This window comes from Scomber japonicus, chromosome 18 (genome assembly GCF_027409825.1).
Source record: "Scomber japonicus isolate fScoJap1 chromosome 18, fScoJap1.pri, whole genome shotgun sequence".
Lineage (NCBI taxonomy): Eukaryota > Metazoa > Chordata > Actinopteri > Scombriformes > Scombridae > Scomber > Scomber japonicus.
Genome location: NC_070595.1, coordinates 19,677,187 through 19,702,028, shown reverse-complemented (window position 1 = coordinate 19,702,028; position 24,842 = coordinate 19,677,187). Strand labels below are relative to the sequence as shown.

The 24,842-nt window shown below is 42.6% G+C and overlaps 1 protein-coding gene across 2 annotated transcripts in view; it reads right to left on the bottom strand.

Moving 5' to 3' along the window:
• Positions 1-24,582, bottom strand: part of plekhh3 (pleckstrin homology, MyTH4 and FERM domain containing H3) — a 30,582-nt gene extending 6,000 nt beyond the window's left edge. For both annotated transcript variants that reach the window (XM_053338300.1, XM_053338301.1), the window contains exons 1-7: positions 23,940-24,582; positions 17,999-18,054; positions 9,195-9,289; positions 5,171-5,353; positions 3,680-3,837; positions 1,407-1,530; positions 576-873 (exon numbers count right to left, since the gene is read on the bottom strand). In XM_053338300.1, the coding sequence (XP_053194275.1) occupies positions 576-873; positions 1,407-1,530; positions 3,680-3,837; positions 5,171-5,353; positions 9,195-9,289; positions 17,999-18,054; positions 23,940-24,074 (1,049 nt within the window). In that variant the 5' untranslated portion in view covers positions 24,075-24,582. The remainder of the gene's footprint in view (positions 1-575; positions 874-1,406; positions 1,531-3,679; positions 3,838-5,170; positions 5,354-9,194; positions 9,290-17,998; positions 18,055-23,939) is intronic.
• Between the last annotated feature and the right edge of the window lie 260 nt (positions 24,583-24,842).

Below are 24,842 nucleotides of genomic sequence, written 5' to 3'. Positions count from 1 at the left end.
CAACAATTGGGTACTTGTCTGATGTCCCATTCATATCAGATTCTGGTGGCATCTTGTTGCTACAATTTGTGTTTATGTAAAACTGGTCTCATGAATTTTAAATAAACGCTGCAATATAACAACAGGATAGACCCGATTGTATCACTGTTCCCTTAAAATGTCAACATTCACTGCAGAGATTTCCATTTCCACAAGTCATGGACTAAGTGAGAAACTAGAGCAATGTATTCCATCCATGTATTTTCTGTGTAATTACAACTAGTAGATGATGTGATGTGAATGAATACAATTTGGCACATGCTGTATTAATATTACATTGTAAAAGTAAAGATTATAGGTTTTATACATAAACATAGATTTCATGTCAGCTTACAGGTCATACTCCTGAGATGTGGTTTCTGATTTTCCAAACTACATAGAAAAATATAATGCAATATCAAGAAAGTTCCTCCTCTTAAGGTAGTATATTCATGTGAGATTAACAATTTCAATAACATACAGCAACTTCAATACAATCACCTCACTTCTGAGTGGATTTTTCAATTGTGTTATGATATCGCTTGTGTGCAACTCACCTCTTGAGGTGGAATCGCAGATACTTGAGCACGTTGGGCCCAGGCAGGAAGGTGCAGCTCATGCACGTAAGAAGCTGCCAGTAGCGGAGGTGTGCAGCAGTGTATGGGGCAGGCGTGTAGCTGGTCTGCTTGACTAGCTGGCAGTACACCTCGTCGCGGAGGGGCCGCAGGTCCAGGCAGGTCTGCAGCACTCCCTGGATGATTGGAACTGGATCCCGTGCCGATTCCAGCTGCTGCAGGCAGTTGAAGAGCTTCACGGCCTCCTCACGCACAGAGCCATAGCCTTTCTCGCTGTGGTCTAGATGGAGAAGGAAGTACAGCAGTGAAATATTGTGTTTTGCTTTGAATGTTTTAACCTCTGTAGGATCTGTATAATATTAAACTTATGTCATATAAACATAATGGAGTTGCAGCAAAATGTTATGTTGCAATATAACATCAGATTACATCAGCATCTCATCAGAAGACATGCTTTACTCACTGATGGCTTATTTATATTGTTCTTAATGTCAATTTGAATTGCACTGTGCTTAAGACTGCCTCTCAATTAAAACAGCAGTGTAATAAAGATTACACTCCGTTTTCTCCACCTCCTTTGCAAATCCTAGTTGCAGAAAATAGTCAGTTTCTTACAGAGTGCATAAATAACTGTTTATATAGTGCATTTTATATATTTCAAAACCACTTCAACAAAGACTTAGCTAATCAATACTGGGATCCAAAAGGATGATTTTTATTTCCAAGTAGTGTTAGTTATAATTATCATTTTTTCCTGCAACTTCACACATATTTGACGTGATAGTGTATGACGTGTATATCTTAAGCACTTACATGTGTGCTCCAGGCTGCCATAGGGGAAGGGCAGCAGAGGAGCGTACAGGGGACCCTGGGTGTATTTGAGGATTGGGTTGTGCTGGTAAATGTGCTCCACAACCTCGGGGTTGAACTTGTTCTCCTGAAGGTAACAACAAATTTTAAAAAATGTCAATAACCTTTCATATTCCTTCAATATGCTTGAAGCCAACCTGGAAGCAAGTCAGTGAGCGGGTGATTGAGTGTGTGTTCGTCTGTCAGGGGTGACCAGGGTCGATTTGACCAGGGTCACGATTCAGCTCTGGCAACTTTCAAAGCAGCAGGAAGGTCAAGTGATGACCCAGCAAACCACACCAGCATGGCTGACACATTATATTTTATCCACTGGTGTCAATGAGTTTAGTGTGCGTGTGTTTGTGTCTTTCACTGCCTATGCAGATAGATGCCTTACAGCGGTACAGATGGCTTCCATGCTACTGCCCTCTAGCACCTGTTGCTCATTAGTAACGTTGCCACTGCTCTGGCTCTCTCCTGCCTCTGCAACCCCCCTAAACCCGCCACCCTTTCTCTCTGGCTACAAGACAAGCCTGCTTTCCCCCTTCTTAGTGGGGCAAAGTTGACACATTCTTCTCAAGTGTTTGGTGCACACTGGTGACAGGTTTGTCTGTTTGTACATTGGGAAGGAGATGCTGCTCTGTGGGCCATGTAAGGCAAGATACAGTACGACTACATCCTAGATGACGCTCCTATGTTGTAAATACATGGTTAGACCTATAGACTGCCACTCATTCCCTTTGGTTTCCTACTAACGTACTCATTCTCAAACTTCTTTAGAGAATACTTTCTATTTTTTTACAACTCTGTTATTATTTTCATAGTTTTGTCCATCCTTTCAACCTTGTGCTCAGTGAAGTAACAGCTGAGATCTAGGATCACGATGACATTGCTACAACAAATTCAGATGCCTGACTGAGCATTTCTTGCCAAATCAGATGTCTTTTTAGCAATGTTGCTGCATTCCCAGATTTCAACAATTCACTTACGTAAGTTCAGTGTTATTACTACAGATCAGAATGATGGCCTTACAGAAGTTGTGATAAACTGCAATTCACTTAGGTAAGTGCGATGTTATTGCTACAGATCAAAAGGATGGCTTGACACAAGTTGTAATAAACTGGAATTATCTTTTAAATGTAACGTGTGAGATTTAAAATAGAGGCGTTTAACCATCTAATCTATTCTTCAGAACCTCTCTCCATTTTTCTCTCTTTCACACATGGCCTCTGGCTGTAGGTCCAAGGCCAAAATTGCAATCCCTGCACTCCCTTGTGTCTGTGGCCAGGACATGAATCTATGCTTTAAAGATAAGCGATCAGTCCTGTTCACACAAAGCCTCCTCTGTTCATTCTCTCCTTGATTTTTGCAGCAGCAGTCCTAATCTCACACTCGACAGGGAAAATGCCTCGCCTATTTGAGAAAGCGTGCCTGTGTGTAAAGGTGAGAGACAGACATAAAGCAACAGACTGAGGGAGACTGTTTTAAGACTGTGGAAGAATTTTCAGGGGGAAAATCCAAAACAATGAATGAGGAGCACTTTAAAAGCAGGCCCCCTCTGTTCCTCCAAAATATAAGTTCGGCCTCTCCTGGCGAAGCAGACAGGGGCAGGCGGAGGCAAGCAGATTAACCACTTTCTTTAAGATTAGAGACTTGAGTTAGGAGATTACGGAGACAGGAGGCCAGGCAAAGGAGTGCTTATCTGGCCCTGCTGCTTCACGCCAAGCCCTCTTCCACCTCCTCTGCCAAAACTGCCCCTCTCTTCACTTCAGGCACAGACTGATGCAAGACAAGTCATCTGTCTGCTCAATGAGATTCCTGCACACTGTGTTCTCCAGCAACCTCTAGTCTAAAAATATGGCTGTCCACGTGAGAAGGTTAAGCAAAGAGCATCCTTTCAAATCACACGAATCCAAATAACTGGAAATACCTTTATCTTAAAATGACCTTTCTGCTGCAGGTTTGGTACTTGGACTCTGTTATTATGGGCTATGTCCTGTCCCAGTGTGATGAGGTCATTCGAAAGAGAGAGGCAAGCAGGGGAAACTTTGGACTCCTGGCCCAATGTAGCCGTGTGGTTTCCATGGTGACAGAGCAGGGGGGAATAATGTGTAGCCCGGCAGCTGTTTGTGTTTGGTAGCTCTTATCACAGGTAGCAGCCATGTGTCTATGTATTTGTGTGTGTGTGTGTGTCTGTGTGTGTGTGTGTGTGTGTGTGTGTGTGTTGTATGGCCCACCTCAATGTCTCGGATCAGGAGCTGAGTTGGCGTTTCCACGGGAGCTTTGGTATCAATGATTTTCTGGATGGCACATGCCCAGTGCACAGCCTCGTTGAAGTGCTTGGTGTACAGCCTATAACAGTGCTTCCGCCCATATACCGTGATGCTCCAGTAGCCTGAGAGAGAAACACCCAAAAAAAACCATTTTATACGACATGTAATTCTAACTGCACCTACTCTGATAGTGTAATTTAAGTAAATAGAGACGGGAACAGTGAAATGTTCCCTGCACGGGACACCCCCTGCATATCTGACGTGACTCCCACTCCCTGACTTCCTCTCTCGGTTTCACTGAGGATCAAAGGTTAACTTGAGAGGAACCTCAGACCACGCCAAAACCAAACAAGAACAGTTATTCTACAGATGAGTTAGGACACAAGTGTTATACCCCTCAGTAAGTCTCCTCTTGGACAATAAAATACAATAAAAGTGAAAAAAAGGCATGCTTCCTCCTTGTGCAGAGGAAGTATTAGACATACCCCAGGCAGCCTGGCCTGATCTGCAGCCCCATGGCTGTTATCAGGCTTTCCTGTTACGTGACTTGGCACCATATCCTTCTTTGTTTAGGTTCTTGGTGAAGTACAAACCCAAAATAACGAGGTTTTACAACACAGTGGTATTGCCATTTCCCACTTTGAACCAGTCTGCTGCCTTAATATTAGCTTTACTATAAAGGGACATTGATGCCAAAGAAGGAATCCTTAAAGGGAACTAATATTTTATGGTAACAACCAGAAAACACACAGAGGAAGTAAATATTCCGTGCAACTCGTATGTGACAAATTTCTCAGTGCCTTAGGAGGAACACAAAGATGAAACTTGTGACAAAGCCACTGTTGAAAGCATACTTCTGTCCAAAAAAGTCCCCTGGCATATTGAGTTAATATGAGCTATGTTTAGGTTTGGGTTTATATAAAGGTTTGGACATTTTAAGTGGTTTGGTTAAGTTAGCAGCACATAATCACCTCCATTGATCGACAGGCAGACAGACATAGACAGAGGTCAACATGTTTGAGTAATAAAGACTAAAAAAGGACAAGTCATCCCTGTGTCTCTTCCCGTACAGTAGACTTTCCTCTTTATTCTGTAGGCCTTTGGTTTCTCTTTCATCCCAGGAAGGGAAGGGGGTTGCCCCCACTGATTACTCAGATGTTATGTTTCTAGGCCAACCTTGAGCCACGTTTTGGATCAACCACGGCTGGGGCTTCCCAAACTTACTCAGAATTACAGTGTTCATGGGAGGGGAAAGGGGACCACAAGATGTCACGTAGATATCAAAGAACCCAAAGCAACTTCCCAGGAACTTTTGAGAATGTCCCATCACTATACCACGTAAGGAGTCAACACAAGTCTTACTGATCTCCAGTGAGATTACAGGCAAACGCAAACAAGGTTGAGTCAGCTACGCATCAGCCTGTCTGAGTATGCTTATATGAGTGCGTCGCTCACCCGTCTCTTTGTAGGTCTGCTTGTCTGGCCAGATGACAGAGCAGAGATTGGTGAGGACCAGCGTGCCCAGTCTGCGGGCTCCTTTCTCTGGTCCGCTGTAGTAGTCGAGGGAGTCTTGGCTCAGCACAAACCAGTACCGCCGCTGCTTGATCCAGTTACCTCGCACCTCCCGTAACAGCCATCCTTTAATAAGATACAGACACATGCATCACAAGACAACTCAATGCCAGCACTAGCCCCATGCATTACAAGGACTGTGTGATGTTAAACTTTGTGTGGATTGCAGTTACTGTACCAATAAAAAAATCATACTATTTTCAATGTTGTTTTTTTTACATAATCCTTTTCTTACTTAACAAAGGAAACCAAAGTTAGCGCAATTTCTAAGATTTGTTGCAACATGATTAGAGAATCAGTTGACCTGAGTATCACCTTAGGGTAAGTTGTCGATCACGAAAATGCTTTCTTATTTGTCTTACAATGCTTTCTGGCACTCTTTGTGTTGTGTCATCAGACCAAGACCAATCAAAGCCCTGCTCTTGAAAGGTCTGGGCGGTAGGTAGGCTAGTCGTGGTGCTACAAAATCAGTGCTGCGCACCATGTCTTCACTAAGAATAATCCCCAAAGCATGTAATTGTCCATAAAGTTTGTAGAAGTCTGTATGTGACTGCCTTGTTGGGGTAAATGCTAGGGGATAAAAATACAGCTAGCTAATGGCATAGGCATTAAAGCCTGCATGCAGCCTACATAATTACCACTTTGGGGGTTGACAGAGTGAGAAAAAGAGAAAAGGAGAGAGAGCGAGAGAGAGGTACTGGAACAGTGTGACAGAGAGAGACAGTAAAGCAGACATGCCTTCAGCCAGCTCATAGGCATGCAAGTTGGTCTTGCCAGGTCTGGCTCTAAACTGCAAGATTGTTGTGTTCCCAAAGTCCTGAGGGTTTTGAAAGGCTGCAATAGCCCAGATCCACTGTTCCCAAATAGCAATGAAGGTATGTGTGCTAATAAATATTTAATCTCTGAGAAGATAAATAAAGTAGTTTGGCAGAACTCTGTCCAGATGCTGCCTTGGAGATTGAAGAGCCCTGGTGGGGGGGGGTCCCAGTTCATCCAGAGGGCTGATTGAGAGGTTGGCAAGGGATTCTAGCACGCCACCTGGATGCTAGGCTGGGTGGTACTGTCTGTGGGGGCAGGGCACTGCTATAAACTGGCAATGTGCCACTTGTGGGATGGCTATACATGTGTGTCTATATGGTTTGTGCATGTATATTTGGGAGTGGTTTTAAAGAAACAATTAGGCAATGTACCTTCAGCTTTTTACCATGTAAAAACAGTAATGACGCAACACCAGCATCACAGCTTCCTCTGTGGTTAGCAAGCTGCGTGCCACCTGTCAGCCAGCTCTCACTTCGCCTGCATCTTTCTTCCCTCTGCTCTCACTCTCTTCCTATTTACTTTCTTTGCCACCCATTTCTCTTCTCTCCCTGTTTTCATCCTTGCCTCAAAGTGGTTTTCCCAGGCAGTGCAAAGCTTCCACTGCCTCGCTGCTACTCCAAAATAAAAATAAAGTAAATAAAGTTGGGGGGGTGGGAGGGGTTGCAGGCTCAGCCTCTCAAGCAATGTCTCCTCTTCGAGAATGCTTCTATACGATATAAGTGGCAGGTCTGAACCCACCATAAACCCACCCAATATAGCCTAAAGCAAAAACCCTGGAGGTACTTAACACCACATCAGAGGGGGGCAGAATCAAAACCCAACGTAAAATGATAAATAAAAACCATGAGGTAAGTCGGGCTGAGCTTGCTGACAGACTGGATGTGAAACAGGGGGTGCAGACAAGCTGACTGGGTGCGAGACATGGAGAGAAGGGCATGCCTGCTACCCTGACGCCAACAGACATGGGACATCCCACCAATGCTGCTCTTTTTTGGGAACTTAAATCAGTGTGATAAGAAAAGGAAAAGGAGAGAGACAAAGAGAGAGAGAGAGAGAGTTTGGGACCCCCTATATGCCCCTCCCATGATCCCCCCCATCTGGATCCCATCTCTGCGGCCTGCTAATGCCTCCCCTGGGGGCCACGGCTCGCCCTTAATTTGTTTCATTTGTGACCTCTGACCCCCAATGCCCTGCCCCCTCAAACACAGCTTGAGCAAACAATCTCTCTCTGTGCATTTTCATCTCTTTACTGCAACTTTCCTGTCACTTTCTGAGTACTGACTGTTTGTTTTCTGTATCTTAACATAATGTTATAAAGACAATATTTCATTACAAGATTGCAAATAAAAAGAAAGCTCACTTCAAAGTTCAAGTCTAGAAAAAGGGTCATGCACACACTTCACCATCAGTGATATAATCTAAAAATCAGGCAGAAATTGACGAAAACACTTTTTACATTAACGCTGGTGATGGCCAAATATTTTTAGGTCTGTTAATGCTGTTAGCTGGCTTTTCAAGAATTTCTTTGGCATTTTAACAATGTGAATTATTACCAATATGGAATAGCAATTTAAATCCTTTGCACATAAAGTAATAATTCAAGTGAAGGAAGACAGATTTGCATTTTTGACAATCTGAAACATAAATTGGAGCCTTGTGTATTTCATTAAGCTTTACATTTATATAAAAGTAAGAACTAAACTTGTTTTCCCCTTTCAGATCAAACCAGACCCCATTCAGATTCAGCCGCAGTTTACTGGAGCATGAGAAGATCTGTATCATGTGAGGAGCAGTTCATCTTTACTGTAAATCAACAAAGGAATGTCAATAAACCAATGTCAACATCTCTTTCTGTCACCACTCCGTGGGTTTTACAATTCATCCTCCCCTCATCAGTCACTATCTACAATGTTGGTGGCCTATTTTAGATACTGGGACAATATTCACCCAGTGTAGCCTCAGGACGCCCTGCTGAAAAAAAAAGAAAAAAACAAACAAAACAAGGGAAAGGCCCTAATGGAGGTACTCTTGAAAACATATCCTTGTGCAGCACACAGAAAGAAAAGAGAGGGATTATCTAATGCCCTAAGGTGCTTCACTGTGGGGGCTGTAATAGTGTGTAATAGTGTGGTCAGTTGAAGGTTGGGGGCGTGGTGCAAAAGCTGAAATCCCAAGTGACAGTGTAATCAATGGCCTAATGAAGGTAAGCTGTCCTACGTTTTTGGAGGGAAAGTGGCTCCCTAATCTCTTCTTCCAAAGTGAGACAGGGACAGAGAGGGTACAGCAACGAGGGAGGGGCACTATCCAAGAGTGCATGGTAACTGCTGTCAGAATTAGGCAATCTGACTGCCGCCATTCCAAACAGGACGTAACTTATCCAAGTGCTGGCATTTTACTGCTCCCTTGCAGAAGCAGGCCAAGAAAAAAAGAGAAGAGAAAAAAAATCACACAGAAATATCCTATGAGATCATTCCTCAAAAGCATCAGACACGCAAGACAGCACTCCTGATGCCAGTAGCTATCTTTACATGAACACACACAGCGAGGTGAGAGTGGGAGCAGCTGTGGGGCACATGTGGCCAGAGAAGAGTTGGCTACAGGGGGACAGAGCAGCATGAAGTTGCGACACTACTTATTATAGACAATTACAGTAATAAAATATATACTAAACTTAATGAGATGAAGTGCACCAGCTTAACCCTGCAAAACTTATTCATTAACTGAAGGACAAAATAGGGCTTATTTTAATTTTTGATTCATCTATAGATCAGTTTTTTGATTAATTAGTTTGCAAGAGCCCAAGTTGACATCTTCAAATAACTCCTTTAGTCTGACCAGCAGTCCCAAATGCAAACGTATCAATTAGCATTAATATAAAGTGAAAAAAGGTGAATGTTTCTCATTTTTGTTTAGAGAATAAATCAATAATCAAAAATTCTGTGCATACCTTTTCTGTCAACTGATTAATGTATTAATTAATTACTCATTACATTTCAGCAGTATAACACTCTGCTCAGTGTAATCACATATTTGTTCGCAACAGGTGGACCAGGTGTAATGAATTGCGTTTGTTGGGAGTCAGACTCACCTTTAACCAGCAGTTCTGGATCTTCCTCCAGGCCCATTTTATTCTTCTCAATGATCAGGCTCTTCATCTCGTCAGAGACTTCTGAGACAGTGTGCCTGTGTTGAAGAGCAGACAGAGAATGTAAATAACTCTGCTTCCCTCTCAACTCAAGTCTTCCCCTGACTACTCCCTCCTATTGGATAACTAATTGGCCCAGAGACACACAGTTGGCTGTGAAGCCCCCCATGTGACACTGAGCCAAGTACGAGCCATTCTGATACTCTTAGGTGGGGGTCACACAGGGGGGACTGGAAGAAGTTCCATGAATATCTGTCCTCCTGCGTTCTTCTACTTTCCCTCCCTAGCAGCACGCAAGCACACAAACACACACTGTTACATACCACGCCACTGTGGACAGCTCGTCTCTCTTTTATCACTTTGGCTGGCAAGCCGGGTGAGCGACTGAAAATAAACGTGACAGAGCGACGCCGGCCTGACTCCCAGCCAGCCAGCTCACGCTGGTCGGAGGAAGGCAGAAGGTTCAATAGGTCACAGCCATGATTAGTTAAAACCATAAACATCAAAAACATCTGTAAATCTGCTGAACCACTGGTTCTTTCTTTCCTTCTTTAATGCCTCACTACCACGTATACAGCCACTACTCCACTTCAGCGTTTGGCTGGGCAATGCTGTGGACAAACACAGACTTTGTTATCTCAGGCTAAGGCCCATTTCCAGTCTATTAGATTGTTTAGAGGTTTTATCTGTCCTCATATATTTATCTAATTATTCGTTTATTTTCTGTTTCCTGGGTCTAACTAGCATGTGAGGTATACAAGTGACAAACCCCTCCTTCCTTCCTGTCCGCCGCCTCCTGGGATCACTGCTCAGGAAATGAATCTAGCCCTCACTCCCAGGGATATCTGGCCTCCAGTTTCCTAAACCTTGGCCAGCTGATTTATGTCCTTATTGATCTGATAATCTCAGAAGGTTCCTCCTCACGGAAGACAGCAGTAATCAATGAGTCTGAATATAGCCTTATCTGCTTTGACTCAGCTTACAAGACCGCAGAGGCCATTTCCTTTCTTTCCGTGTGCGCTGACCCGATCCTGTCTATACCATGGTTTATCTAATTGACCCTGTACTTTCAAGCAGTGCTTACCATGCATAAAATGTGTTTGCTTTATGACATATATCTGTAGTGGTGGAACCTAACCGAATGGCATCATTCTCTAAATAAGGCACATGTTCAGACACAGTGAAACTCTATATTGTGGCCAGTTTTTCTGTATGTGTATATGAACTGGTCCAGAGTATCGCCAGAAAGCAGAGGTGAGAAAGAGAGATTCAGGATCCTGTCACATTATACTCTGTCAAGCTGTATAACTAAGCCTGCTCGCCTGCTACAGCAGCAGCCTTTGGGGACCTCTGACAGTCCCTGCATCCACAGTCACTGCTTAAAAGGCATTAAAATAAACACAGAAATGTGAGGACGTCTCTTATTTGAGGTTGTTAATAACCCCTGCTACATAACGGAGACATGCAAGTAGACAGGCAGTTAGTCTATATGCAGCCCAAACGGGACAGGGATTAGATCTATAGAAAAACTACACCCAGACAGGAGAATATAGCCTGGTGTGCACAGTGGGGGTGTTTATATTCAATGTCATGGATTATTGTCTGCTATATCTGTGATGGGCTTGCATTCAACATGTCAAAAGCAATATAAAAAAGAGCATTCCTATACTACTGTTTTGGCTTTAATGCAGGGCTGTTCAGGATTCAGCTATTTGTAACCCTAACCCTAAATTCTTAGAAAACATTAGTTCATTTCAAAGTGGTGATCAACAAAAGTCAGGTTGTCCTGTAAGTCAAGATAGATTTTAGATTAATTTGAAAAGTATTGAATCAAAAGAAAGGTAATCATTCCTGCCTCATAATACATATTAGTTACATGTCAAGTATGCAAAACAAAGTTTATGCTTACATCTAGCAGTTAGGTGTAAATACATCAACTATATTTTTTTATGATGAAATCCATTTTGATTTGGTAGTAAGAAAATCTCAATTTAGCATGCATTAATATTTTAACTTGGCCTTGTCTGAACTTGGGAACTGAACTGATGTAACCAGCTGCAAGATTTGAACCAAAGTGACTCTCAATTTCACAGTTTTATACGAAATTATGTGGCACATGGCAGTCCATCTTGAAAGTATATCACATATATCAACATTATGTATTAGATGAGATAGATCAGATCAAATTTGGCTCTTGTGTGAAGATTTCTAAGAAATGTGGGTGTTTTGCAATGCTGCTAGCACAGAGAGAAATCAGGTTCCCTGCCCTGATCTGTTCCCATGAAAAACTTGAACTATTTTATAAGTCAACTTTAGTGCATCTCTTAGGTCATGTAAAGAGGAAAGAGGGAGGAGGAGGAGGAAGCACAGGTCTAAACCCAGGTTTTGACCTTTAGCAGTACACACTAGCCTGACCTTCAATTTAAAATGCTGGCTTGGCAGCGTCATTTTTACCATTGTGTCCAAAAACCCAGGCTAATGTCCAAAATTTCCCTTCGAGACTGGCTGGAAACCCCAGCAGCGTAATGCTGTCTCTACAACTAAATCTGCTTAGTGTCTCATTATAAAAACTAGTTCCATTATGACAACACATTTCTCATAATGGTACAAGATCCTTTATTTCATACATCCTTTTTTTCTTCCAGGTTTTTTCATATTATTTACCCTCAAACTTTTTGTCATTATAAGAGGTTGTAAGTTTAAGAAGATAAGTTGGTATGCTGTTGTAAAATGTAAAAGATGCAATCTCTCACTCACACACTCACACACACACACACACACACACAATATTCATAGTGCATAACTATGTAGTTAGTTAACTAAAGTGCTACTGCCCAGGTCATAAGGGCAAAAAAAGAGGATTTACTTGGTTCTGTTTTACCAATTATCAAATAAGCTTTGAAGATTGAACCAGAACAGACACAATAACATGGTTTTGGTTTCATATCCAGAAAAACCTTCTTTTAAGTGTTCTGGCGTGTCCTAAGCATTACACACACTTGGGCCTTGTCAGTGTTACTCTGACATTCAGTCTAAACTGTATTTCTAGTCACACTCCACTCAATCTATGATGTACCAAGATAAAAGATGTGCTGACAAATAATTCACGTTGTACAGCTTGGGGGAAATGTTTGTGCGCTGTTGATGTGGGGGCTTTGACTCTCCACAGCTGTCCAGCAGCCTTACAACCCCCACCTCCACTCAACCGCCCCCCCCTTTCCCTCTCCCAGCCTCTCCATGCTACCGCCCCCACATTCCCAGAAGCCCTAGCAGAGGCCATGACGGTGGGGCCTTTGGTGGGCAACTTCCTGTGGAGTGCAGGAAACAATTTGACATGGGGATTAGACAGCACGGAGAATAGAGTGAGTGTCCATCTACAGACAGCATCTTTCTCTCTGTCTCTGTTGCCCTCCTCTTGTGGACTAAACATCAGCTGCTGCGGAGGGAAGAACAGAAGAGGTGCATCATTTTAAATGTCACACCACTCAACTGTTGAAGTCATGTGTTGAAAATCAAGGTATTTCCTCTGCCCTGTGGTATGAGTCTTGATTGAAATGAATACACTGTGCCGGTAGTTTTCCTTTTACAAACACTGACAAGTTTCAGTAGAAGTGCAACCTGGGTTTACGGGCAAAATACCTTTGCAATGATTTGTTTATGAAAGTGAAGAGGAAAATGTCCACAGCCCAGATTGCATAGGTCAGCTTAGACCAGCAAACACAAACTGCAAGCTTCCTGCAAAGTCAGAAAGAGGAAGTTGTGAAATTAAAAATCAGAAACGAAGAAACATAGTTAGAGAGATTTCCCTATAGAAACCAACAAATACCATTCTATGATACATCTAGAGCATTTATTGAGATCCTGTATAGGCGTGCCAGGTGCAAATGTTCTCCATGCCCTGTACGTTAATGAGAAACTTTGTATGATGCAAAGAGGAAGAGGAAGAATAAAAATCACCTAGTTGTCTGGTATGTTCATATAACACCAGGACAACTGTCATATCTCTGCTTGCACCACATCAAAGGAGGACTTTAAAAAAAAGTCTAGCTACTTGGTATTGTCATGTATGACACGTTGATAGTCTAGTGTATTAAAAATTGCCTTTCGATCCCAAAAATATGTCTTAATATATAAAACAGTATGATGGTATTTTATGAAATAATGGTCTTAAATATACTAATACTACACTTAAATACACAGCTACAGTACAGTGTTATTAATGGCCCTAAACACCCACATCAGCATTTTAGATTCAATTTGGCTGACCTCTGCTCAGATTTAGTTGGGAGGAGATTTATTGGCAATTACCTGAGTGATAAAGGTTTAAGTTGTTCCGCCCTAACAGGTGCAACAAAACTAACAGGAGCGTCAGGGAAGTGTCAGTCAAGTATGGTTTATACACACCCACGCAGTTCTGAAAGGAGGTGTAAGCGCAAATACCTGGGTGGCTTTGTGGGTAAGCCGTCAGCGTTTCTTTATCAGCATGAAGCAGTTGATTTAATGTCACTGCACCTAAGTGCTAGCTACATCATTACAACCTCAAAACTTGTAGATCTTGAGCTGGCCTCCTACCGTGCCCTGTCTTCCACTGTCATTATGTGATAAGTAGAGTTTCCAGTAAGCATTTACATTGCTCAAAAATACTTCAGTCATCAGTGTCTCTGCTCCAAACAGCTATAGATCTACTCAAATCAACAGCAGGTCAACACAAGCATACTATCTGCGGTCCTTTCATGGTGACAATGATGGTGACACACTTAAATTCACCAAATATGAGCAGCGCCATGAGTTGATTAGTTCTTGTCTGTCTGGTGGTGGCTGCTGGAGTGATGAGTAATTGATTTCAGTCCAGAGTCTAATCAAAATGCAGAGACGGCTAATTAAAGTTAGAAAAGTAGTGTCCTTGCTCTTGGGCTTGGATGACCGCAGTGGAAACAGTGGAGACATGTTCCAGCATACAAAGTGGGTCCTTGTGACCACGAGGAAATGCACGGTTGCAAAAAATGACCCTTGCACGGATGTGTCACAGAAATACTTTGGAGATTTATCTGATGGATGTAAAACCCAGATGGGTCCAAAAAGGCATTCAAACAAATGACCTCAAACTGGCTGCTTTTTTGATGTCCAGCTCCATTAGGGCTCATGTACTTTACATGTCAGGCATGAATCAAGTTAGCCACAGTTTATTAGATATCCAAACATGCACCAAGGATAAAGAACACTATCTGAGACAACATTAATTGAAAAAATGCAGGGGGTCATACTGTCACACTAAATAATCACGGTTTCTCTTTATAGAAATCCACTCTCTCCAGTCCCTATCCCCTCCCCCACATTGCATGGGCTGACTGCTTGGGCTTCCAGCTGAAGCTGGGCTGGTGGGAAAATGGGAATGTGGTGATTAAGACTGGGCCTATATGACCTCCCAGCTAAAAATACGCTGTTTACTCAAGACAACTGCCAAGAAACTAGGCAGAGGGGAGAGGAAAAAAGTCATGTTTTGAGAAAGGAGGAGGGGGGAGGGGTTGGGAGGTGGGGTGGTTGTGTGTGTGACAGGAAGTCTGAGTTTGTGACTGAAGGAGAGTGTGTGATCAGCAAGAAACTTCATGATAGAGAGTTAGGGATTTAAAAAAAAAAAAAAAAGTCTGAATGAAGTCACTTTGCTGGTGAAACTTGATGTGAATTAAAACGTTCTATATTTTCTGATGTTGTAAACAGGCCAAGTTTGTGATAGTTGGATGGTTGACAGACAGGCCGACAGACACTCAGACAGGCAATTACCAGGGGCCCACTTGTTGTCAAGTTTATCACGCAAACACCCACATATTTCATGCATACATACACACTCTCACACACACATACATTAAATACTTTCTGAAACAGTGGTCTCTTTCAGTCATGAAAGCGAGCCTGGCAGCCCACACCAAAAAAAGGTTTTTGATGGTCAGATGCCATCAGAGAAGAAAGGAGGCTAATGAGAAAGCAGATGGAACAAATGGTGAGAAAGAGACGTTCCTTCCGGTACAGTTTGTACTCTGCTCTGCCCCAACTATGAGAAGGAACTTGAGAGCGAGGAAAGTGGGGATGAAAAAATAGTGATGATGTAAGACAGATCAGAGTGTGAGCACAGCAGGAGAGAGCAAGCTTTTTGGCACTTTGCACTAACTGAGCGAGACAGACAGAAGGATCTTGCATTGTCTTCATGAAGAGATACATCCATCACACACACCTTGACTAAGCTGCCTGCAACCGAGAGGGGTCTGTGCAAACACAAAATCTATTACAGGACAACTGACATAGGCCAAGCTGATGTTATCACTTAAAACTTTGTTTCCTGCCTCTCCAGCTCAGCCTCTGCAGTTTCATTTTTCATTTCATTGATTTATGTACAACACACATTCATCAACGTTCCTGTAAATGTGCCAGCGTTAACCAGTTGGCTGATTCTCAACTGTAGTGCTTTGGCAAGATGTTTCAAACCTATAAAGTGATAAAGTTTACAGAACAAAGACAACAAGGCGCCATAAAGAGAGTTACAGCAACAAAACATCTGTCAGCTTAAAGGGGGCAGTTAAATCTTTTGTTTTAAACATAACAAAATTATGATCAATTGCATTGTAGTATGTTTGATATAATTCTTAATTTTAGATGCCAGAGTTTTGATTTACAAGTGATAAGAGTGCATGCATCATACGCCACCATGTCCAAATATGAAACACAGGGCTGCAATACACAGTCACCTAAAATCAACTTACCATCATCTCCCACTGCTTGTCACTGTCTCATAAAATATATATTTAATAACTGTACAACTTTTCACATTGTGACTAGCTTGTTCCGTTTCACATTTTTAGAGACACAGTAAGATGATGTTTCACATTGTACCCATGTGTAATTATTGCCCATGTCAGTACTATGATTAGAAAAGACAAATCATTTGACTGTGGACTGTTTTAACTGAAGACTCGAAAAAGCATAAAATCACAGTACAGTCAAATATAGTATCAACATCTATTCTCATGCAGCTTTAGTATATGATATTCAAAATATGCTGGTAATACTCCATACATGTGTCTGTACCCACCACATCTGTTTTAACAGAGGCGGGGCCTATCTCCTTTCCAGCCTAACCATATCATGCCAGCAGCATGACAAATTATATGAGCATTTCCAAATTAACCTCAATCCAGCATGGTGAACATAAACCCCCCCAATTCATCACCATCACATCTCAGCCACTACTCAAACCAATGAGATTAATATCAACATTAATTCAATGGCTCAATAAAAGTACAAAGTAAACCAGAGCTGCCCTGTCTGTTACTTGAGATAAATGGATATGGCAAGATTTACTACATCACAATGCCCTGACTTATCAGAGCCTGGCTTGGCTTTCCCTCCATACAGCTGAACATCTGGGCGTGTCCTGTCATTGGCCAGGTAATGACCAAGCACCACGCTCTCTAATCTTGCACTCAGTGTGATGATTACAGCCAGGCTTTTAACACACTCCCTTAAAAACCTGTAGTTAATTATGCCATGTGGCCTGAGGCCACCTTCACAATACTGGAGAAGTGACACACACACATACACACAGCCGAGCCACACCTCATCTGGGAGTGCTGCTGAGGTGGGACTGAGTCACTCAGTCCAGTTAGCCTGCCTACCTCCCTCCATACTTCTTCTCTTTCTTCTTTCCCTCAAGCCTCAAGAAATGGCATGTCCTGTATGATTCCAGCAAAATGTCTCAGCTTCCCTAACCACTTCCTGTGGCAGCTCTCTACTTATAGATAGTTGTTGCAGACCCTTTTCTATTCATTTGATGTGTACGACAAGTCAAGCTTTGTGACTCATTTGTGAGTCGGCAGATGTACAGTAGAGATTGTGGATGAGGGAAGGGGGTAGGGGGATGATAAAGGCACGATGCCAGAGATAGACTGGAGCAGAGCCTGGCTACATCACTGTCTGAGATCACAGCCCAGCACTAATAGTCTGGATCAAGCCCTCCATGAATCACTCTTTTTTCATTGTCACTAGTATTCACTTGTCAACCACATGACCATTTGGATTTCATTGTTCGTGAGAAGCATAGTGGGTTCTTGTTACCAGCAGTTTGAGCCTTCAAATAAATCATGTGATTGAATTTGTGGATCTGGAAACTGGACAGTTAGCCTGGCATTACAACTGTGAATGGTCACAATGGTCTAGGTTCACAATTGATATACTATAGTCCAATGTAGCCTCCAATGACATCTGAGTCATTCTTTGAAATAACTCACACAGCCAAGAGACTAATGTGTGAAAACTGACATCATTTATAGACAGTCAAAGAACCACTGCAGCTTGAAAATGTCAGATCATCAAAGTCAAAGTCAAAAAGTCAAAGTCTTTAATGTCATTATATTGTGAACAATACAATTAAATTAAGTGCTGCTCTGTTAGGTGCCACAATGATCAAACATAAATAAATAAATAAGAATAAATAAAAATAAACATGTCAATAAACATGTGAGTGTGTGGTGTATGTGTGCACATGTGAGAATATGTGTGGATATGAGGTCAGGCACATGAGATAACATACACAGCAGAGGGAAGTGAAAAATCAAGTGATTGGCTTATAGTTATCCATGTGCCTGCCTGAGGATAAATACAGAAATCCCCAGAACGCAGAGGAAGTATATAAGCAAAAGAAGGAACTATTACTTCCTAAAATTTGTGGAAAAAAATCTGGTTCTCTCGCTCCTTACCCATTTGTTCCGTTGGCTGTGCAAGTTGGTTGAGAAACAGTCACCTCAGCTGGACTCTGTCAACAGAAGAGAGAGAATAGGGTAAATAGATAATAATGCAACACAAACAGTAGTCTGTCCGTGTAACTAGTTCACAGGTTGAAGTGATCCCTCAAGGGTTTGCCTTCAGTGGCCATGTTACAGTAGAGCATGTGGCCGTTCCTGGCAGTCTAAGCACATAGCTGCTCTGTTCCTGTAATGCTTGGCTTTCACTTGCAAGGGGTGAGCTGGTGGGGAGAAATATGGCATGCAAAACAGCCTCATTTAATACAGGAGTGGGGAACAGAGGAATCTTTTGTGCAATAGCTGCGTGCACCCCAACCAGCAAACCCCAAAAGCTTTAATTCAGATCAGTCATTTCTCTGAAAATGTTGTTAACCTAAAAATAACCCGGGTCTTAAAGATTGCCCTCATAACAAGCACAGTTGCCTTCATCTTCTCTATCCACATGTTTATATTGCCACAGGTTTATGGTAAGGCTGTTCGCATGATGAAAACAAGTGAGAAAGACAAAGACCTCAAGGGGAATTGTATAGAGACAGCATTTGCATAGTAAAATGATGGCGTACTAATGATAGTTATCTGATGAACACAGCCACAAATCTTACACAAATTACAAGCTAAATGTAAGAGAAGTGATCCCAACTGCGAGCCAGCTAGCTTTCTTGGACACCAGTTTTGTATGAAATTGGGACTGCCACTGGCAGACACGTCAAATTAAATTTCATGGGCCGAACAATGAACTTTTCATTCCAGGACTCCCCTGGTAAGCAGAAGATGGGAGAGGATGTTTCCTTTCACAGAGTTTAGGCCTCTAGATTCCCAACCTGACCTTGGAAACCCCCATCAGACATCAGAGCTTGCCTGTGTACAATTTGGACTGATTCCCTGGTGTGCAGGGAAGCACTGTGTGTCCCCATGGCCTGACTTGTTGTCTCTGTGAGCCACAGCCTTGAGCGAGCTCCTGTGGCTGCCCCAGCCCAGCTCGCTGGTGTTGGCCTACCTGAAACACTATCCAGGTCAGCTCTGGGCCCCCTCACAGTTCACACACCACACTTTACTACTGGGCAAACTAGCCTAAGTATAGCCCTTGCCCTGCAAAAACAGTCTACTTCTTCTTTTTGGATGGCTCAAAAATAACAAAGAAAACATGAACTGCAAATTTATAGGCTAGTATGGAATCTGTGATATTTATAAAGGCCAGTTCAGACCGAAGATTTGCAACAAGTCGAGAGGAAATTTGCAACTACTTGCAATGCGCCAGTCTGCAACGTTCAGAAACCTGCCAATTTACACCAGTGCAACTAGTTAAGACGGTGTATCGTTTCCGTAGCAACCACTCTCTGTACTTCTGGTTTAAACTGCCATCTTTTCAGGCTTTTTCCTAGCTACATAACGTATTAAAATATGAATAAGGATAGTGATAGTGAGTTACTTGCTACAGTTGCAGTTCTAGTATTGATGAAACAGCAAAAACATTTTCTTTAAAAACAGGGTCCAGAATTTGGATTGTACTTTTATTGCAAAATTGCTCATTTTAAGGCTTGATTCATACAGACATGACTGTTCCCCCAAACAAATTGATGTGGTGACCCTTCTTTCTTCCATTTCCACCAGAAGACAGTTTGTAATTGACTCGATCGGCAGACTTCACTACGAGCTGATTGGCTGTTGAAACAGGTGACATGCCTTACGTTCTAAAACCAGCCAATGGCAACTTGACAAGCTGAGTTGTATGCGACACCACTAGCCGTCTTGAGTCAAGCTGAGACGGGCCAGTTTACACCTCTGCAACTTTTCCCTGCAATGTTCTAAAATGGTTTTGTCTCATTGTGAATCTTTGGTCTAAACACACCTTAAGGCGGATGGCAACAGAGGAAAAGATGAGAGTTTGGATAATGAGATCTAATTAATGTTTAACTCAGGGAGAGGTACTGTACTGTAAATGTCAAACCAGACAGACAAGAATAACTGAACAGTGTCAGAGAGCGTCTTGTGGATGGAAGAGTGTGAACGGTAATTCCCCGTTAACCATAAATGATTTAGCCAAGCTAACAGCCCTAGAGTAGAAAAGTCTGACAGACAGCCATGGCTGATAATGACAAATCAATAAGAATCACATCAATGACTGCAAAACTGTAATTCCATGATATAAACTAATCAAATGATCAATAAACTAAATGGGTCAAGAAGATCAAGTTAAAACATTTTGTGTAATTCTCCACAAAACGTGACTTTTACGTGAATTTACAGAAAAATTGCTTTCCAATGGAGTTAATGGGCTGTGGGATGAGGAACAAGGATAGCGTGCGATGCAGAGCCCTGGCAAAAGCTCTCCCTTTGGACGGGCAAGGGATGAATCACTCCAGACTAGAGCAGAGCATGGAGGGAAAGAGGGAAAGATGCCGTGATGTGTTCGTTCCGTGGCTGACTTCCGCTCTCGCTTTCCCTTCGTCTACTCTCTCTCTCTCTCTCTCTCCCTCCAGCTCTCCTGGGAGGCTGAGTAACCAGGAGGAAATGCTTGGGCTCAGCCAGTGTCGGCCTGAAGACCAGATGTGTGGCCTGGAGGTGGTGAGGCAGAGACGCAACGGAAACCAAATATAAACCAGCGTACCATGACACCTCTGAAGACAGAGGGCAGTAGTGATGGTTAATAAGACCCGCTCACAGCATAGTCGAACTGTGCCCCTTTATAACAGGATGCACTGCGGTACTCCGGTCCCCGGGCCTAAACACTTTGTGGTGGTAGTTTAGTGGTAAACGTGACTTCACGTTGCATACAAAACTGAATAAAGTTTCAGTGGAAACATGGAAAGAAGAGAGAATGACGGATGTCCTGTCCTAAATTTAGTGACTTGCTGTCCCAACACTGGAGGCATTCAGCTCAGTGTGACTGTTTGGGCAGCTGTTAGAGAGCAGTTTCTTTGAATGAGGACTGTAAACATGCAGGGAAAGACTGTGCTCTTAAGGGCCAAGCCTACACAAGCGTCAGCACTGACTCATGATTCCAACCTCAGTGAGAAGAGTCTTGGCAAGGAACAGTGTGTCACCTATGGCTTTGGTGCTTTGTGGATGCTACACTTCATGGCATCCCTCTGGCAGCATGTTGGAAACGAAGCTGGAGATTGTGGTGAAGGTTTTGGATGTTTTAAGCGAGGGAGACTCCACCAGACCTCTGGGTTATTGTGGTCATCTCTGGCAGGAGCTGGACAGAGGCCTACTAAATGGAGTATTTGAGCATTACAAAGCCCAAAAGACACACACACATACGCCCAGGGAGGTCTGACCTGCTGTATGAAAATGTGGCTTGTCAAGCTCTGAATGAAATGGAGCTCTCTGGATAAACGATGGAAAGTTGCCCTGAGGGGCTTTCCCTGGGAATCATTGTAGACCATCTTCATCCCTCACTGTAGACCATCTTCATCCCCTTCCCCTCCCACCATGGAAAACAGTATAAGCTAGATCTGTATATTCTGAGAGGAGGGGCCCTCGGGAGCATAACAAATTGCGTTGGCTGAGAGTAGGTCAGCTGATGAAATTGGCATAGAGTGGTTCAGCTGTGGTCTTAATTTTTTGGCTCAGTGTGAACTATTGATACAGAATTACAATATCCAGTATAAATCAGTGACACAGATCAAGAGGAAACAGGATTTGTGGAAGTGGATTGATTAGATTCAAGCAGGAAGTAGGATCAATAATCAATAACTTCAGGTCACCTGGGAGCATTTATAATAACAAAAAATGGCTTGTGTATTGCAATAGTCCAGTTTACTGCTTTTTTTTTAACGAGGTAAAACACTGTCAATTACATCAGTCAATAAAGTGGGTCCTCCCATTAAGAAGTAATCTGATAAACTGAACAGGCCCAACCACATGATAGATTAAGAGGAAATGTTCCTCCAAGGGAAATACTATATCACTCAGATTAATAGAGGCACACTATTATTTTTATGGCTCAGGACAAGTCAATTCATATTTATGAATATTTACGAGCAAAAAATCAATAGAACTAAGAATATAATCAGTGATATAACACAGCCATAACAGAGATCAGCTCTAAAGACAAAGAAGCACTGAGAGCAACACATTAGACAATTGTTTTGCACTATCATACCTAGGCTTATACCAAAACAAGAGGCAGCTTTCTCTTACAAAATATTATTGTGTAGATGTTACATCCATGTGAATAGCTGTTCCTCTTTAAGAGAGACTCAAGACTGGCCAGAATGCAAATCCCTCAATCAAGGTCGTTTCATACAGCCACATTCCTCTCCAAACATCACATCCACTATTTAATGAACCAACATTAAATCTTAGTGGGGCTCGATTCTGCAAATGAAGCATAAATTGCATTTTTAACAAGAGATCCGGTAACGATACAGGAAAAGGAGATGTGTGTCTTGTTTTAAAAGGGCCATCAGGCGTCTCCATTAGTACATGTTCCTATGATCTTGTATTGATTGCAGATATGGAGCACCAATGGCCAGCCAGATGGTATATTATGACCAAGACGGGGATGTTTGCCAAGAAGACGGGAGCTACACACCAACACCTCTCTGGATACCCCTGAGCAACAGATGTTGGTCTTATCTGGCAGTTGCTGGTACTGTTAGACTTCTGTTAAGGCAATAACTGTGTAAAACTTATCTGCTCCCAACGTTTTCATGCAAATCGCTATGGTGCCATACTGGTTGGTTGCAAGCAGACAAAAGGGCCAATAAATAGATAAGCAGGATATGCAAGTAGTGGCTCCAGGTGGTATTAGTTTCATCTGCAGGGGCATACTGTATTATTGTATTTTTATTTCCTCGCTGGTCATTTATGGCCTCCTCTGATATTGTTGTGTAGAAACGAATGATGTTGCTTGCTTGTTTGTTTATGTGAGGCTGGGTCTGTAGACACTGAATTGCCCCTCAGCGATAAATAAAGCTGAATCTGAATACTGTTAGTGTAATAATGCCTCAGCAGCACAGAATACCTAAGCCTATTATACCAACAAATACTGCAGATTAAGTCAACAGTCTAAACATTTATGAGAACCTCCTCCCTAAAAAGAGTGAGCAATGTGAAGAAAAGCACCAGGTCCAATAAATACTTGAAAATATATAAATGTTTGTAAGAGACTGTACATAAAGAGCTGTGCATTGGGTCATACAGAAAGAGTCTACCTCAATTCAAGGCAACAATGCCCCCTCACAAGTGGGTGGACAATGCTGAACTCTCTGTGCCTGATCAGATGACTAACATTACAGAGAAGACAAGGCCGCAGTCTTATTTGCAATTGAGCGGACGCAGGCCAAACACACAGGATCAGTTCAACACACTGGTTTTTACAGCTTGCATCAGAGTGTGTGTGTGTGTGTGTGTGTGTGTGTGTGTGTGTGTGTGTGTGTGTGTGTGTGTGTGTGTGTGTGTGTGTAGGATTGCTCAATGTTTCCCGAGCCTCCAAGACCATGCAAACCTAAATGTCAAAACTGGGCAGCAGCTGCACATTCAGTGTCCTCCATCAGTGACAAAGGTCTGCATTGAACATTGAACCAATTGAGGACAGACAGGTAAACATGTGAACTCATATGTGAAGAATTGCAACTTCAAAATAAAGCAATCTCATGCACTCAGGCTGCATTTCTTATCATGTCTTTAAGTCCAGTGCACATTTGCTTGTCAAAATAAATACCTGTGTGAGTGTAACCATGTATCTATTTGCACAACATTGAAATTAAGCCCCTATGATGACCCTGTTTTGTGATATGTTATAATGCAAAGGTATGTGCAAGGTCACAGAGCAGTTCTTACAGTCACATTTGACATTTTTAAATGTATACTCTTTAAAATGAGTGCAGCCTATCTATAAAGACATGATGCACAGGGGGGTGTTATGGTGCAGGTGGAGAGTTTTTACCCGTCCATTGGAAGTCAAGTCCTCCTTGTTGCGCAATTCAAAAGACTCTTCCTCCTCTTTCTCCCCATAGTCCCGTCCCAGCAAACTGAAGCCCTGCCTGCAGCACAGAAACCAGCAAACCCCTTGCAAAGGCATTCAAATGAGGTTAAGTGTGTCGTCTTCTGCTATCCAGGTCGGGGAAATCAACATTCACGGTGCTGTCTCGGCCACAAGTAAGTCCAAGAGCTGCGTGAGAGCATACAGGATACCCTCTCCATAGATATCCAGCGAGGAGGATGAAGGGTAGCATAAGCTTACTCTATCCTCTCTTTTTTTGTCAAAGAGGCAATAAAAAAAGAGAGTTGTCTAGTTTGTTAACTGTACATGACAGCAGTTATACTCCAGCAAAACTGGTTCAAGGAAAATCCTCCCCCTCTTCCAGGGACTCCGGTTGCTTCGCACACGACACCTTGCTGTCCCTGAAACAACTTCACGAGAGTGCGACCAAAGTGCAAGAAAAAATATTTACTTTGTCCCAAAATAATGGCACCGAAGAGGAAAAGCACGTCGAGCTGAATCCGTTTAAAAACATTGACTGTGTTGCTGCCAAAAAAAATGTTTATAAACACGTTCGGTAAGTTACCCAGAAGCGCACCTCTGTACAGGAGCGAATGTCTGACTTTCTGAGTTTGAACAAAAGCGTGCTGCAGCTGGGACAGGGTCGCGTGGGAGGAGTTACCCCGCCTACCGACCTCACTTCTGTGGCCTGATTGGCTCTATAGAGACACTCCCCGGATTGACACGCCCATAACACACGCCCGTCCACATTGACAGAGCATCACATGTCATGATAGTAATAAAATAATCCAAATCATCAAGATGACACTGACATACTTTAATACTCATCAGTGGGGTTTCTTTTTT